Source organism: Echeneis naucrates, chromosome 20, assembly GCF_900963305.1.
Source record: "Echeneis naucrates chromosome 20, fEcheNa1.1, whole genome shotgun sequence".
NCBI lineage: Eukaryota > Metazoa > Chordata > Actinopteri > Carangiformes > Echeneidae > Echeneis > Echeneis naucrates.
The window spans coordinates 16829790-16847849 of NC_042530.1; the positions used below are offsets into that span (position 1 = coordinate 16829790).

The 18060-nt window shown below is 39.3% G+C and overlaps 1 protein-coding gene across 1 annotated transcript in view; it reads left to right on the forward strand.

Annotated features, from left to right (window-relative positions):
* The window catches only part of adarb2 (adenosine deaminase RNA specific B2 (inactive)), a 184887-nt gene that overhangs the window by 105073 nt on the left and 61754 nt on the right, over positions 1 to 18060 (forward strand). The window contains exons 2-3 of the mRNA XM_029529330.1: positions 9322 to 9408; positions 10335 to 11287. Coding sequence (XP_029385190.1) covers positions 9322 to 9408; positions 10335 to 11287 — 1040 coding nt within the window. The remainder of the gene's footprint in view (positions 1 to 9321; positions 9409 to 10334; positions 11288 to 18060) is intronic.

Consider the following 18060-nt stretch of genomic DNA (forward strand, 5'->3'; position numbering starts at 1 on the left):
GTGTATTTTCATTGTGGGCACTGCACTCCAACGTCTTTCGCAGGAGACATCCTACTGTGAGGCCACCCATTGCTTTTTTCATTTTTTATTTTTTGGAGCAATCTGAGCTATTTTGAAGCCTCCCGTTTGTAATTTGGACCCCCCTCTTTTTTGTGTGTGTGTGTTTGTTTGTTTAGTTGTTTTTTTTCCAAACCAGAGGAAACCATATTAAAATAATTTGTCCAGGGTATATCCAATCCCCACCCAATGTTGGGATTGGCTCCACTCCCCCAGATCTTAAAAAAAAATAATAAATCCTTTAGGTGACAAATGAATACATGAAAGATGAAATTATGGCATTTTATATCTAAAAGATCAAAGGTCAACTTCACAGTGATGTCATAAGTTTACATTTGTTATCATTCAAAGCTATAACTCAGGAGACCTGAACATATGTGTGTCAAGTGTGTGTTTTAGAATTTGCAGTCTTTTTGCAACAACATCCATATTTGAAACTTTGTCAGATGTTATAGGTACAACTTTGTGTTCAGTCATGGAGAGCTTTACTGGCCAAGCATTTTGTTTGACTAAAAAAGTTTCTCCTGGTGAACTATTACAGCTGACATTCAGCAGAACATGACAATAATTAACAAGGTCAAGATTTATTTATAGGGCGGCATAGTGGTTAGCGCTGTTGCCCCTCGTGCCTGCGTGGGTTTCTTCTGACTGTTCAAGACATCGTGTTTGGGTTAATTGGTGACTCTAAATTGTCAGTAGGTGTGAGTGGTTGTGTGTTGGCCCTGCGATGGACTGGCGACCTGTCTGGGATGTACCCTAGATAGGTTAGGTTTGGCTCCAGCACCCCCAGAAGTGGATAAGCAGTTGAAGATGAATGAAAGTTTTATTTACAAATTGGATAGTACAATACATTAAAAAAAATTATAATTATGATTAACTCAACTCAGAAAAGTTTGACTTTTAAGTTCTATGAAGTTCAGTCACCCACCCCCAACCAACACATACACACACACACAGATTTTAATGTGATTAAATGAAAAGTAATGCCAGCCAACCTGAGTCCAAATATGAGAACAAGAAATTAGAGCAAATAAACAGAAAATGAGACATTTAGCTAAAGACATCAACACGAAGACACCATCACCGGATGATGTGATTGATATGTATTTTCACACCAAAAAGCATTACAATGAAATGAAAAGTACAAGGCATATTTATATAACAACCTCTACAAGGGGTAGATGATATCATATTAAAAGCCTAAAACTAAATACAACACTGATTTATAGTTGTAACTTACAAAACAGAGTTGTTGTCCACAATGGTGACTTTGTCCTCGGTATTCATGGCCAGGGCAGCAAATGAAGGCAGATGGCCAGGCTACTTCATCCTCTCTGTGGCTAATCAGGTGCTAAAGTCAGTCAGTCTGTGCTAATACACTTCCCTACCTCTCTCTCCCTCCTCCTTTTCCTCCATTTGACTCTTTTCATGGTATACACACCACGTCAGTAAGTCTGTAAAAACACACAACTTAAAGGCACACCACTGCCAAAAAGTAATTAAAACTAACAGGTAGGTGATAGTAAATACAATGAAAAGAACATGTCTGTCACTAATTACTAGAAATGCAGGTGATCAGAGTTTCAAGTTTCAGTAAATACGGCGTGACTTGATACGGCAATCATCAAACCTGTACAGCAGCAGTCCAGATGATCCTACAGTATTGTCCAGTACTTCCTGGCTTCCTTTCCAGAAATTAGTCTCTGTATGTTTTCCCTTGAAAGTTACGCAAAGTCAGACCATGCTGTGTAAATCATCACTCAGATTCCTAATGGAAAGGAGCCTTTTCAAGCAGTTATCTGCTTTTATTGATTTGCTCGTGAATTTTTTATGTATTAATTCAGGCCATGATGGGATAGCCAAGACTTGTCTTACCACAAAATGATCAATCTTCAACAGGAGCAAACAGGAAACTAAAAATTGCATTTCTCCAAAGAAGCCACTAGTCAGGCTACAACTGTGAGTCAGTCTACTTTAAAGCAGAAGTAAATATGTTTACAGCCTAATACAAAAAACTATTTTGGTCTCTGTAGCTAATTTCCTACTACATGACAATTGTGCAGTGAGTGCATTTTCATATGATGTGAAGTTCTGTTTGTGTCGTGTGTCTGCTTTGAGTGACAGGTGGGTTAGTGTATGCCTCCCACTGAGCATACACTCAAGCCCCATCTGCACATGCCTCCACCCTTTATTCATTTCATTTTGAGATCAACCAGTTTGCCAGAATCAGACACTGCCACAATTGTGTTAGCTTTAAATACTAATAGTTAACAGGGAAACAGGGACAAAAGATACACAATGTGCAAATTAGTAACTAGAGCGTAGTGGTTGCTGAATTTGGTTGGAATGTGTTTCTAAAAGATACAGATTGTAAAATAGAATTCAGGAAGTCCAGGTGGAGCAAGAGTTTAATTGGTTTAAAATCGTATACATCAGAGTGCTGACAACAGCTCACAGAAAAACAAATAAATCTGGTTGTGTGCATGGTTTAACAGTTTTCCCGATGACATTGCACTTTTTTGTTTGTTTTTATTTTTTCTAGACCCCCCACCCCTCTGTTGCTCAGATAGACTGGCTTCATTCAAATGAATGCAAATCTGTGTTCTGACTGAGGCCTTAATCAAAAACAAATGAATGAACAAAGTAGTGAACATGTTGAATCATAGAAACATATGAACCACTCATTACATAATTATTTGTTAATATAGTATGTATACTACATGATGAAAATATTTTCCCTTGTGCACATCTCCGGTGTTTCAAATGTTGCTGCTGCTGTGATAATGTGCATGGAGTCACTCACAGTCTCTGGTCACCCAAGGACTGACAGAAATGTTGATCATATTACCTTGTTACCCATGTCTGGTGATGCCCCTGCGTGTAAATACGGCTCCTGTACCCATTCACTGTTATATTTTTTGAGTGGTGTGATGTCTAAACAAATACAAGATTACAGATGTGCTTTATGCTGGTACCTGTTCTGTACCTTTGTATTGCACTCCATTGCAGCCACTCATTTAGTGGCTCCGTGGCTTTCAATGTGCAGCTTGCAGGAAGACACTGAGAGCGGGTTGGAGATGGGAGAGAGAGAGGTGAATGGAGAGAGAGAGTGAGAGTCAATGATTTCCCCTAGCACCTGTTTCAATAGTGTCTCCCGTCGCTCATCTGACCCATTCATTTTGCTAAACCATGGGGGAATCTGATTGGGCTCATTACTCTCTCCTCAGAACTGATACAGGAAGCAAAGAGAGGGAGAGAGAGGGCTAGTGAGCCTCTTCTCCTGCTCATTGTGAATGGACACCATCACTAGTGTTGTCACAATGCAGAGTGTATGGCCATCTGCCAAGGCTCTCCCTATCTAGCCTGGCTCTCCTCTGTCTCCCTTCCTTTCTGCATTGGAAATGAATGAGCATCTCCTCCTCTTGCCGTGCATGTCCTGGTGCAGTGGGGGATGGATGTAGTTATCTGAGACTATTGGCATGCATGGTCTCATTCACCTGTTCTGCTGGTGAATGAGAAGGGCTGGATGACAGATACCATGAAGGGCATATAAGGTAACATGTCCACATCAGCAGAGGGACATTTAGTGGATTAGGCAGGACTTTGCCTTTCTCTCTGTCCATTACATTATCTGCCAAAATGTCATTCTGGTGTCGTGTTAAGTCACCAGGAGAGTATAATCAAATCAAAATATATTTATTTGTATAGTTTCAAATTAGATTTCCAAATGAGTATCTAAAGTCACAGGGCCTCCTTCTGGAGATCTCACTTCTATTGTCTGTGTAGTAGTTGTCAGATGGTGTTTACCTTTTGGCTTCACAATTGTTATGTGAGCTGCAGAGTTTGTAATCGATTCATGTGTAACCAGAGTCCATCCTTTCATCCCTGGCAGGTAGGTTTTAGTCAATCTCCCTACATAGAGGTGGCTTTTATATGTATACCTCTATATATGCACATATGCACTGTGTTGGAGCCACATTATTTAGACGCACACTTGTACATAGACTTAAAAGTTTAGCAAAATGGGTGAAATCACAGAGTGAGGACCTAATATCAGGTTAAGGGATAGGATTTGATGGGCTCAGCCAATTAAACAGTTTGGGTTTTTTTTTCCAGTTTTGTAGAGGCAAAAGTTACACAGTTATGTCACAGTATGAGAACACAATCATATCTTCCTTATCTTAAATAAATTAAAAACTGTCCTCAATGATATAGTAACACATTTGAAATTTTAAGAAAGTTTCAATGGAATACAATTTCTGTGCTTTTCCAGGTTTAATACAATAAAAATTTCACTAGATTTTTTCAGGTTTGACATTTCACGTAAACATTCAAATAAACCAAATTCTATAAGATTGGATGGAAGGTCTATGGGGGTGGAGTGGGTGCCCATATATGTATATCTGTGGACTGAGACTTTTGATACTTTCACTGTATTAATGTCGAACCTAGAGCTGATTTATAGTTAAAAACCACCATTTCTGCATTCAGTAACTGAACTTTTTCTCACCAATTCTACAATCAACCAAGAGTGTTACTGTTCCACTGCTTCAGACTGTGTGAGCTCTGTGTGGTGTTATTTGTGAGGCTGAAATTATGTTGCATCTCTATGGGAAAATCAATCACGCTACATACTGTAATCATCCAACAAAGACAGTTAGATTTTAAATCAGCAAAGAGTACTTGTGTGGGGATGCCTCATAAGCATGTCAAAAAAGAAAAAAAGAAGAGCCGAGGTGGCATTTGGAGGTTGGACTGCACTGCTAACCACTCCACAGCTGATTCAGCATCAGAGCTATTGAAAGCGATGGTGTTTTGTGCTGAATAGCTACTTCCTGGGACATTTGAAATGAACTGTGATTTATTGAAAGGTCACTTTGAAATCATACAGACCTGGAGAGCTCGGAGAAAAGCTCTGTTGTGAGTGTGAAGCCAGTCATCTAATTAAAACCTTCTGAATGCAGAATAAAAGCACCTATTGTGGTTTTTGTAAAGCCCAGGGCTCAGACCAACCCACCAACACACCTTCAAGATGGTGCAGATATTTGTTTTTTTTATTAAGGATACTTTGGGAGTGACACTTAGTTTGTTCATCGGTCAGTGTCTCATGTTTTTGCCAATGGGTTGGAATAATATTTCATATCAAGCTCCCAGCTTGTTGCGAAAAAGGGAAATGTCTCAACAAACAACTCTTTGAGGATTACCTTGAATCTTGGTCTATACTTGTCTTACGCATCTGCTTCAAAAGCCATTAATTCATCCATCTTCTTCCACTTATCTGTTTCCTGTTAGCGGGGGTTGCTAGAGCCAATCCCAGCTCACATTGGGTGGGGGCAGGGTACACCCTGGACAGGTCGCCAGTCCATCCTAGCACCAACACACAGAGCCAGACAGAGAGGAGCAACTACTCACACTCTCACTCAGACCTACAGACAATTTAGAGTCACCAGTTAACCTAAAAATGCATTACCAGTCAAAAGTTTGGATACCCTTTCTAATTCAAATGAATAGGAAAGTGTGTCCAAATTTTTGACTGGTAGTGTTCACGTCTTTGGACGGTGGGAGGAAACCGGAGAACACAAGCACAAGGAGAACACTAATGCCATCATCTCCTGCACCTCAGTGGTAAGTGCTACTTAGCAAATCTTAGCATGTTAGGATGGGAACTATAATTACGAACATAATGAAAATGCTGTTTGGTCAGAGGGATTCGCTGACCTCTCGAAACTCACAGCACATTAGTATGTTAGCTATGTTCACCTGTTTTGCCTGTCAATTTGAACAAGTTAGCATTCTACCTTTAGCATTTAGCTTTGTGTTTTAGTACAACCTCAGAGAATGTCTAGCAGAGATAGATACCCTCATTTACACCATGTATTAACGTGTGATCTGTATCTGGACACATGGCTCATCTTGACAATAACATCCAATCAATTTTGACATTTACTCCTTGTATTAATAATTAATTATGCGTCACTTCTTCAGAGTAATCCCAGTATCTCTCATATTATGGGATAAACATCATTGATGGGCATGATTTTATTAATAATGCGAACTGCTACAACACTGAGGTGAGGGTCACATATCTTCAGGCCCTCATCTTCTTCTGTAGGTGACTTACAATCTTCATTCAATCATCTTCAACTGCTTTATCCATTTCTGGATCACGGGGGGTGCTGGAGCCAATCCCAGCTCACACAGGGTGAGGGCGGGGTAAACCCTGGACAGGTCACCAGTCCATCACAGGGCCAACACACAGAAACAGACAGAGACCAACAACCACTCTCACTCATACTCAGACCTACGGACAGTTTAGAGTCACCAGTTAACCTAGACGTGCAATGTCTTTGGTGGTACCATCTTGCTGACTGGATTTTCTTTCTTGAGAATGTGATCCCCTGCACAGTATGTTTTTACAACTTGCTTTGATCTAACCTCAGTATGTTAATCCTCCAAGTAACTTGTAATTTTGTTTACCCAGATACAGGTTGCTTGGTAATACCAAGTGTAAATGGAGTGTACTGAATAACAGTAGCAATTTTTCAGAGTGACACAGAACACTTAGGAGTGTTAAGATATAGGTAGATGAATAGAATTACAAAAAATTATGAAAACACATGAGGATTTACTGACCATAGCCAAAATTATTAACATTGTCTCCTCTCTCGATGTACGTGGTGTGTACATCTGTTCACAACTAGTCTCGATATCTCATTACTCATTGGGCCTTTGGACTTGGCAGGAGCTTATGAATGGGTGGTTCAGACCCTTCGGCAAAACAGAATTATCAAATATACATTACAAGCATTTCAGGCCTCAGTATGAAAGCTTATGCTCCTGTGTGTTAATTGCAGGCCTCACTGTGCTAAGTAATTACGTGCTTGATGTGAACATTTGTCTTTCACACTACAAAGGAACTGGATACACTTTGTGTACAGATGTAACAATGAACTAGGATGTGCAGTACCAGCCAACAGACCTTTAAACACAATTTCGCCACTTGCGGATGCACACCAAACACCCATGTTTTTACTGTAAAAAGGGCTTTAGGGCCTTTAAAAACAATATAGACTGATTTGAAAATGGCCTGGATAATAACCCCGTTGGCTGAGGGAGTCAGGGCCAAATTGTTGCTTGTGTTGGGCTTTAGTCCGTAATTAGGTCAGAATGGAAATGCTTGTTTTGTGATGTTGGCCCAAGAGGACTAGCACAGCTCCAGCCTCAGTGTTTAGAGTGTATCCATGTGTGTCAAAGTGATTCATTGAGCCCCTGTAACAGCACTGAGCTGTGAGTGAGAGAGCACCAGGGGCCGAGCTCATTCACAACCTTGTGCTGTTATCAAAACATGTTTATTGCACTGTAATGTGGTGCCCGTTTATGCAGCATTTAGCTCTGTGAAATTGTTAATGCTGCAGGCCAGTATGCTGCTATAGGCCTTCAGTGGAGGGAGCCAAGGAGATTGGAAGGAGTCTTGACTTCAGACTCAGTCTATAACCTTCCTCAAACCTACATAAACTCATTCTACCCATTTCTCTTTCTCTATCTTTTTCCTACTTCATCCCACCCCCTACTTATTTTCACCTCTGCTTCTTCCTCCCTGTTGCCTCTTCCTTACCTTTCTCTTTTATTGATCATTAGTTGATGTTAGAAGGAGGGGGGTGTAATTAAGGAGCCAGACTGGTCTGTCAATCCTGCTCAGCACTGCATGGAGAGCATCAGACCAAGCGATGGCCCTAATAGGGCTTCATACTGTAAACAACACGCACACCTGGGTAGCAGCAGGCCCCAGGGAGAAACAAGAGAGCTGCTGTCGACAAGTCAGCACCGATAAAGATAGGAAGTATATCAGCACAGATGCAGTGGGTGTGCATGGAGGCAGAACCAGACACAGAAATACACTGATACATTGTCTCTGATTGATTAAATAATGCCTTTACTGGGTGATAATTAAATAAAAAACATAAGCTTGGTTACTTGAATGAGTCATTTGAGGTAAATTTTTCATTTGACATTTAAGTCAAATCCAACAAACTGAAGAGTGAAACCAAAGCATTTCATGTGGTTTGATGTTGAAAAGGATTACATATATTTTTTTTTTTTTCTTTTAAAATACATTGTCCAAAATGAAAACATGACCATGACTTTGGGAGCAAGGTAGCACTGCTGACTTCAGCTTCCTTCAAAAAAAAAAAAAAGAATAATTCATTTTATAATCGTATATATCGTTTAATAATTTTGTATTAATTGTGGGTCAGGTTTAGGTGCATGTCACCACACATACTCTACGCATGATTTAAGCCAGACGAGAAAAATTACCAAAGGAGACAATGACACCACAAAAATACAAGCAGTGAAAAAAAATCTTCGCTCAAAATAATCTGTCAAAGGCTGCTACTTCTCCTCATGTGGAACAAGTTTATATATAGTTAATCAATTAATTAGTAACTTGTTCCTGATTGGAAATCACAGAGTAAGTCTTAGAAAGATATTTCTCCAAAAAATCAATTTTGATCACAGCCATCCAGTGTATGTTTCATAGAAGTGGCTACTTAAATAGTCTTGCTGCCTCAACATTTTTTCTGTATATATATATATATTACTCACGAGTCACAAATATTTTACTCTGGACATTTCTGTGAATGAAGTTCACAGCCACAGCATATGGCTTTATGATTTGTTAAACGTCTGTTACTTCATGAGGATGAAATCTTCAATATCTAATCATGCATTTATCACATTGTCCTCTTTTTCACACTCTTGTAGTACACATTTATATTATTTTCTTTTGTTTTGCTTTGTTTTTGTTTTTTTTTTTATCATTTCTATTCTAAAAATTATTGTAAACATTTATTCTTTGAACACTCTTGTTTTGCTCTGTCATTACATTTTTTGTTTAAAATATGTTTGCTGGTTTGCAATTAAAAAAAAATAAAAATCCTATGTTTAACTTACTTGCAATAAACCTGATTCTGATTCAAGCACTTCTATAAACAAACCTCACAAAAAGCATGAAGCCCAGAATGTATAGAATTTTTTTGATATTGTGTGTGTGTGAGTGTGTGTCTCTGCTCCCTTGTGTGAGTATGTATGGCTTGTGGTTCATGTTTATGTGACAGAAAAACATGCCCTGTGTGCATACTCCTGCTCTCTTATGCTCCAACTCTGTTTCCATGTTGGGCTGATGGCTTTAATCAATAAAACTATCAAAGCATTCTCGGCCACTGCCCTCATGTTGACTTTGCGTGTCTCTTGTCTCTCCTCCAGAGAAATTCAGTATGCTGTCAGCATTGATCGCTCCCTTCAAGTACATAAGCCCTGGGACCAGCAGTACAGAGGACGAGGACAGTTTAAGTAAGCTGCTGCCTCTTTTTCTTTCTGTCTGTGAGCATGCAGTGCTAACTCCTTCAGCGAAAAGCTGCCACCCACAGAATTAATTATTCGTGAAATGGGCTATTTGATTACGAATGGATGTCAGCTCATGTGTTGAAATCGGTAATATCTTATAAAAGTCAGCTATTAAATATTAAATGTGAGTGTTTGTGATAAATAAGACATTAGACAGGTACGTGTGCAATGGCATACACATCATCTCAAACTACTATCTGCTTCAGTCCATCAGCAAATGCCAGTGCATGATCCCCCAACTTCCCATTTCTCCATTAACATTCTAGTTGCAAGATCTGAACACCCTATTTTTGTTCATTTCCCATCATTCTCATTACCATCACTTTCCCGTAACTAGACTTGTAGAGAGTATCACAGCTGTTCCGACTTTACTCTCTCAGAGGATAGACGTGTGAAATAAAGCAAGCTACAGACGTTTCTCTCATCCTTTCTCAGAATGTCTGCCACTCCATGCAATCCCCACCCCCGCTACAAATAGGATTGATGCTTTGTGTTGGCCACAGGGACCAATGTCTCTCACTTACGAAGCAGATCCAGAGCCAATTTGGAAGAAGATTACAGAATGATTTGGCAGATAACATCACCATTTTTAGGGGATTTGTATTTGGATTTCACAACACTTAAATATGATGATGATGTAGCTCTGTGGTATGAAGGGGGCTCAACTCTGGTAGGTGATTGTATATTTTTTTCATTACCATTTGATTGTGTATCAATTGGCTCAGTTTTCCTTCAGAGATTTTCCTTGATTCATTTTGTTCAGCCAAGAACAATGTGCGTCACACAGCAATGGATGCTGTTTTTCTTCATTGAGTGTTTTTTCATGCACCACATTGGAGTTCACTGTTTATGGTTTACTGTTTCCATCGCAGGTACCAGCAGTGCAGAAGTGAAGGAAAACCGCAATATTGGTAACTTAGAGGATCGTACTCTAGGGTCTGCAGACTGCCAGTCACTTTTGTGCTCAGACTCCACAAGAGGCAGCAGCTCAGCTCTGAAGAGGAAACGGCCACTGGAGGAAGACAACAAGGGGCACTTACGTCAATTCCGTCTCATCTATAAGAAGCTTTCTTGGTCTGAAACTCCAAAAAATGCGCTGGTGCAGCTGAATGAACTCCGGCCAGGCTTGCAGTACCGCATGGTTTCTCAGACAGGCCCAGTACACGCCCCTATCTTCTCCATTGCTGTGGAAGTGAATGGGCTGACGTTTGAGGGCACTGGTCCCACAAAGAAGAAAGCTAAGATGCGGGCTGCCGAGCTGGCCCTGAAGTCTTTCATCCAGTTTCCTAATGCTCCTCAAGCCCACCTAGCTATGGGAAACATCTCCAACCCTTCAGCTGATTTCACCTCAGACCAGGCAGACTTCCCTGACACGCTCTTTAAGGAATTCGAATCCTCGCCATACTCTAATGGCCTCTCCCTCTGCAGCTCAGCAGCTGAGAGCAAATTACTGTCTAGCGAGCTATTGAGACATGGGCGGTTGCTTCGTCACACTTTGGACCTGATGGTGCAGGCTCAGCAGAGGTTGGGTGGGATAGTCTCAGAGCCTGAGGCTCCCAAGAGCCCTGTGGCATTGCTAAATGAACTCCGACCAGGCCTGCGCTATGCTTGCCTTTCAGAACAAACTGAAGGCCGACGACTGCGAAGCTTTGTGATGGCTGTGCGTGTAGATGGGCAGATATTTGAGGGCTGCGGCCGCAGCAAGAAGCTGGCCAAGACCCAGGCAGCCCAGTGTGCTCTTCAGGCCCTATTCAACATCAGGACAGCCCCTGAAGGGAGGACAGGCCTGAAAGCCAGCAGGAAGAGTTGTCCTCATTTACCCCAGGTGCGTGCAAACACATCCACAGCACCCCTCTTTAGCTAAGCTTCTTTGGCAGCCACTCCACTTCCTACTGGTGCCTGTAATGACCGAAACAGCAGGAGTGCAGTGAAAAGCCAAACACCTTCCAACAAGTAATTAAGGAGGAAAGGAGATAGGAGTTAAACAGAGTAAAAGCAGAATCAGTGGCAGCAGTGATAAAGAGATGTGGAAACAAGCTGACATTTACCCTTTCAGAAAATAGTGAATGTAGTGAAAATACAAATTACAGATTTGAGCGTGGGTGCTGTTGTGTATGTTCTGCAAAGCCATGGTATTGAGTAAACAATATCTGTTTGTTGGTGTATTTTAACAGAAAATCATGTAAATGAAGCTAATTATTGTCTTCGTGTATCTCACATAAAAGAAATTGGCATCACAACCCAAATGAGGTTTTTTTTTTTTTTCAGTCTTATATGTTTGTAGAGCTGTAATTGGGAGAGTTATGTAATTTTGCAAAATCTCCTGTTTCCTCATGTGTGGTATCACAGTGTCTACAAACATTAATTCAATCTGTTGCCCAAAGGAGATAGAAAAGCAAAGAGCATACTAACAAACAAACCGCCCAATCCCATGCTCATTTACCCAAATATGTAAATAGCAATCAGAGCACAGCAACTAGTTTTTGAGAAACTTGTGGAAATTGGAGAGCCTAAAGACACAGTGGCTGGATTGGCTGGCACTGGTTGGCAGCCATTTAAAACTTAATTTCAGCTGCGGAATTCCATCTAATATAAAACTGCCCTGAGTAGATAGTCACACTGATTTTAGTTGTTTGCACTGAGAAAAACATCTGTCCCGGTATCTGTCATTCAGGTGCCTGAAAATGCAACATTGTGTAACATTTTCCTTTTCTGTCCTATTACTACACAAAGTACCATATAAAGCTCTCTTCAAGGCTTAAATCGAAAAATTAAGCCGTTCACATCTTTTCCCCAAAGTCTTTCCTTGAAGCCATCTGTCACCATTCTGTGCTCCTGCAGGGTATCTGTCGTATTAACATTCTTTTCTAGCGTTGAAGAAATAAACTGGTGAGAGTGTCCTTCCCCTGAGCACGAGCATCAACCCAACAAACCTGCACATGTTTGCCTGGGAGAAACTTTTTCTTTTTCTCCCCACTGCCACGGTGTCTAAAAGGATTTTAAGAGGATTTGCTGCACCCATTTAGTTCCAGAAAGCACTCACTTGTGGAATTTCTTGAAAGTCAGCCGTGTTGTCTGCCAGACTTGAGAGGCATTTTGTTTTCATTGCTAAGGACAAAAGCATGTATAGAATGTGCACGTGTATTTACATGTAACAGCTGTGTTCTGGGGGTAATGCAAACATTATGGTGGGATGCCAACGTTCATGTGCCAACTTGGCCTGTTCTCACTCTCAGAAGTCCCTGTGGTTCCATCTGTAGAAGGGTGAAGCTTCAGTCAGTAGATCCCTCAAATTTTGAGAATAACAAAATGTGGAAAAATATCTAATTATATATATATTTAAAAAATATGTATTTTAAAATTGGATTCTGTATTCAACTTACTGTCTCACGCAGTGATTTGGGTGCTGTTGGAAAACTCTCACATACAACTGTCAGATCAATTGATTGACTTTGACAAAGACCCACAGAATTATACAGCTGCTGATGTAAAGCAGAGGGTCAAGACAACAGTTCTTCTTCACTTTTGTACAATGAACTGAGGAAGCAGAGACGAAGAAAGAGTTTAATGTTTTAAATACAGTGATTGGACTCACTGGACCCAAAAATATTTTCCCTGCTGACTCCCATCATACTTGATAGTTTCTCGATTAAAGAAGAACCCTAACCCAAAAAGTTATGTCCCCAATGGTTTTAAGCTATGTATTTTTGTTTTCTGTGATATGAAACTTAGATATTTTTTTTTCAAGAAAGTATGTATGATATTGATAATGAAAATTACTATTACATGAAACCTTCTAGTTCTACTGTTATGACCCAACCTGTGCTCTCTCTCTCTATCGCCAGACTCACAAAAAAAAAAAAAAAAAAAAAAAAAAAAAAACTTTGAAGATTTTGGTAAGTTAAAATTTTACTTTAAAGAAACTCAGCATAAGCAAAAGCAAGTTCTGCATCCCTCTCTCAGCTGGCACTGTAAATTTGCTATTTTTCAAATTAGCCTGAAGATACAGTATGCAGTACAATTTGGGCACTCTGTGTCTTCGATGGGGGTAGTGAATGTAATAAAAGGGAGATATTACATTAATGTAACTGAATGGAACATGAGGATGAAACTTGTATTCTGAACTAAAGTGTGTGGCTAGTAAATCCAGAACCCCCCTCCCGTATACAAAATATTTAAACTCACCTGAACCCCATGGTGCTGTATTCTAAAAGCTTCCGGGCTCCATGTAAATACTCAAGACAAGAATAATAGCTCACATCCTCACATGCAGCAGACCCCTTCCTGCACTTATACAGCCAACACTTTCCATCCCTCCAAGCCTCATGCCTGTGAGAACTGACTTTAACAATCACACCAGAAATGAGGCATTGGACTACAGTCTGCTTGACATTAAAGCACTGCTTTATCTTGCAGCCGAGACGTAATTTTTTATTATTCCTTCATTAACTTGTATTTATTTGGGGAAAATCAAGTGAGAAAATGACGTGTTGCCTTACATTGTTTTAGTTCCACTCATTCATTCCAGAGTAGTACAGACAGAATCACCTACATTTACCAGCTCTAGAAGTGTGATGAAGTGGGATTTTACTGTTGAGCATTTCTGCAGCAGTAGTTCTGATTCTAAGTAAATGTAAGGTTATCAAAGAGGAGATTAAGGTTCTTCAAGCTCAAACAAAATAACTCGATGTATAACAGTTATTGGTATGGGTTGGGGGGCTGAGCATTATACAGAGGTAGTTTTTACTTAACGAAAATAAGTGATCATAATAGAGAACGATGACATTTTCACTTCACTTCCAAGCATGTTATGTTTCTGCAACTAATAATCACAGCCTTAATTCTACAGTGGCCTTGAGATCTCAACACAAATTCAGAAAATTGTGAAAAAATGAATGAAAATTACATTCAATTAAAAAAATGAATTAACAAAACATTATAATCAGTATGCAAAATATGTGCTGCACATACTCACAATTCAATCAAATACACAAATACACAGCAAGTAGCACAGATTCCAGATGTGGGGATTTTCCAAGCTACTGGAATCACTGTTGTTGAAGTCAAATTACTATGACATTACTTTTTAATGTCCCTTTGGAAACTCTTCTCTTGTGTTGTGACTATTTGCAGCACAAGTGCTGTCAAATTGTTGAAGATGTTTTTTGACTTTGCGTGTGTTATTTCTTTTTTTCATGTGTTTCTCTTAAGTGCTTTGAACTATCGGGGCCACCGTAGAATTGTGTTCACAGGTGGTCTTAAAAGACCTGAAAGCTAAATCAGAGGTCACATCCTGTGTCCTGTGTGTGGTTGAGGCAACAAAAGCCCTTGGATCAATGTGACTGAAAGCTGGTTTTGGTTAAATGTCAAATAATCCATCACGTGTCATGGGCTGTGAATGATGTGTTGTATTAAACCAATATCGCAGCTGTTATTTTGTTTTATCCAATTGCTGCCAGGGCATGGAACTAAACTGAACCGTGACATCAGATAGACAGATATGTTTCTGTTAATTAAATTAATTGAAATAAAAAAATAAATAAATACATTTTAACTACAATTAATTGTAGTCTCTACTATTATAAATCAGTCAGTATGAAGTTGTTGCTGTTAAATCCAGTTTGCCTTATTAGAGCCTGTGCTGTGATATCAGAAAGCAACAGAATAATCCTGACTCCCCTTTCACCAAGTGGAATGATTACCCCACTGTTCAGGCCTTGATTGGCCACTTAATATCCCCGTGCCGTCGCATCACACTTGCCAAGTCAATTGAGCCTGAGACTTGTGTCCAGCATGGGCAAAACAGAGTCAGACTCAGCAGGCCCACAAGGAAGGACAGTGCATAGGTCAGTGGTCAGGACATTGCGCTCTGACACCTCGGATTAAAGTCCATTTGAATAGGGAAATGTGTTTGGTGCCAGACCTGAATGAAAATTAGGGTTAATGGAGGAGAAAAAGCATGTAAACATGTATATTTGTCATTTGGTTTCATAAAAGTACAAGAGAATAGTAATTTTTTTTAATCAGACCAGCTGAGATCAAATGTGACTGCATGTTGTGCTTCTGGGCTTTTTCTGGCTCAGTATGATTTGATTTAGTTATCGCTAAACGTGAAGCATCAGAGATAGAGAAGGATACAGATTGGTCAAGTGGAGTAATTTCACTGCCTCTGTCACGGCAAATTGAATATGATTTCAGGCACATGAAGGTGACCCCTTTCAGCAGCTGAACCTCTCACACATACTTTTCTTTGTCTAATCTCTCCCACTTCAAATCTGTTTCAATATAAACAGTTGTGACAGGCTGATCATTAATTAATATTGCCACAGCAAATTAGCAACAGTCATCGCCTGTCCAAGCACCCTATCTAAGATTGAAATTCACCAAATAGAGGAAAGAGTGAAGGGTGAGCAACACATTAGGGGGCAGCTGATTAAGAAAATCAAAGACCTTGCAGATAGTGTTACAACCTCAGCCTGCGGACAGTGATGATGATGATGACACGCACATACACACACACACACAGTGACAACTACTGCAGCAGACTCTACTCACAGGATCAGTAGTGATTATCACTGCTCTCCTGGTTGTGGTGTGCAAATTGCTTGAAAAAAAATTTGCGTTTATCTATTTCTATTAATTCAATCAAAGGAAATGTCTTTTCTGGTTCATCATGACTAAAACTAAATAGAATGTAACTGACATTTTCATCAAGGAATAAATACTAGACAAGAAGTTGAGGGAAAACCAATCAGGCTGTTTTTTTTTCATTTTCAGCCAGTAATATCAAAAAACTTTTTTGATGTGAGTGGGGAGAATCATGATGCCAGCAATAAGATTAGAAAATAAGAATACTTTTGTTTTACAAAAGATTCATCTGTCAGTAGAGAAAAAAAAAAAAATATATATAGGAACTTCTCATCAAAATCAACTACTGATAGTGAAGGACTGCTGTACAAAATACAATTAAGGGCATATCCTCTTATTTCCCAAGATTTCCCCAGGTAACTGACTAATTTAAATATTTCATATGTGAACTCAGTCTTTTTGCATAATCCATGTTTACAAAATCAGTATCAGTCTTCTTACTAAATACAATACAGCTTGTTTTCTTTCATCCACTTGGCACCTTGAGCAAATTCTTCTTCCAGAATGACAAACATCCAGTTTCAACAGCAAGAGGTAAAATTCCAGATCTCAGGGAGGCATGTTTGTTTTAGATGAATGATTATTCTTAGTGCCATATTTTATCATCCTAAGTGTAAGCAATTTGTTTACATCCATACATCTTCAACATGCTGCGCTTTACTCTGAGCAAACACAGATTCTCTGAACAGACAAATGTTGAGCTTTTAGTTAAGAAAAAACACGTAAACAAAGCCAGAGTTTTAAAACACTCTGTCAGCTAGTTAGTCCCAAATAAATGCCTCTGTAGCCTTCCTCCACATGACATAACTGAGCTGAAGACGGCACGCCAGCTTGAAAAAGTATATTTGAAAACTGAAATACTGCAGGTTTAGATTTTTTCTGCTGTATATTAATACCATTAAAATTAATATGCTTTTAAAAACAGAAACCTAGAAATATGATAGTACTTAAATGATCGCACTCAAATGCAGAGATGACACACAGGAAACAAAGCAGTGACGCAATAACTTCCTTTAAGAGGCAGAAACCTCGGGCGGAACGAGGCTCAGCACAAGGCACAAGGCAAGGTGAAAGTCCATACGCAGATCAACCACGAAGGAAGAGGAAGAAAGCTATGTACACAAAGGCCACAAAAGTCTGGCAGAGAACACCAGGGGGACATGTGGTAGAATTACAACAATGAACAATGAAAAAGCAGCTCTAGGATTTTACAGACTCTGACTCTGAACTTTATAAGCACTAGTAGTATTAGTACTTTTATTATTATTAAAAGTAGTACTGGTATTATTTTGAATGTATCTGCAACTTGTTTTTCTGATCTGCAAGACACTCCTTTAGGATTGAGATTTCAATGATGATTTCATCATTGAAATCATCATTTAAATATAGATAGAAGTATATGTATGTTCATATGTAAATCAATTGATATGGATAAAGAGAGATATACGGCTTAACATTGATGAAAAGATTGAAACATTGAAAAAAACTTAACATTGAAAAAAAAGAATGTATCTGACTGAGTATCGAGTCTTTCTTTTTTACTGTTGAATTAATAATTTTTACAGATTTAAAGAAATAAATATAATCATCACATTCATGTAGAAAACAAAGAAGTTGGCTGTGGCCTCAGTCGCCATGGTTTCAAAACTTAAAAATTTCTTCGATGAGTGCATCATTTACCATAGGCAAAATAATGACTGAAATTGCAAATATGTTTTTATGAGCACTGCCATGTCTTGCTGTGTTTTCAAAATGCTGCTGATTTCTGACCTCTGAGCATACAGGGAATTCCTTATGTCATTATGTGAATCCATAAAAAATCTTATTACAATTTGTCACTTAGTGTAAGAAAGTAATGTGAGCAAAATGCTGCTGTTTGCACCTGGATTTTCAGTTTGCCCTTTTAGCAGCCACTTACATCGTGGTGTGGTATTTAAAGAAAAGGCAACA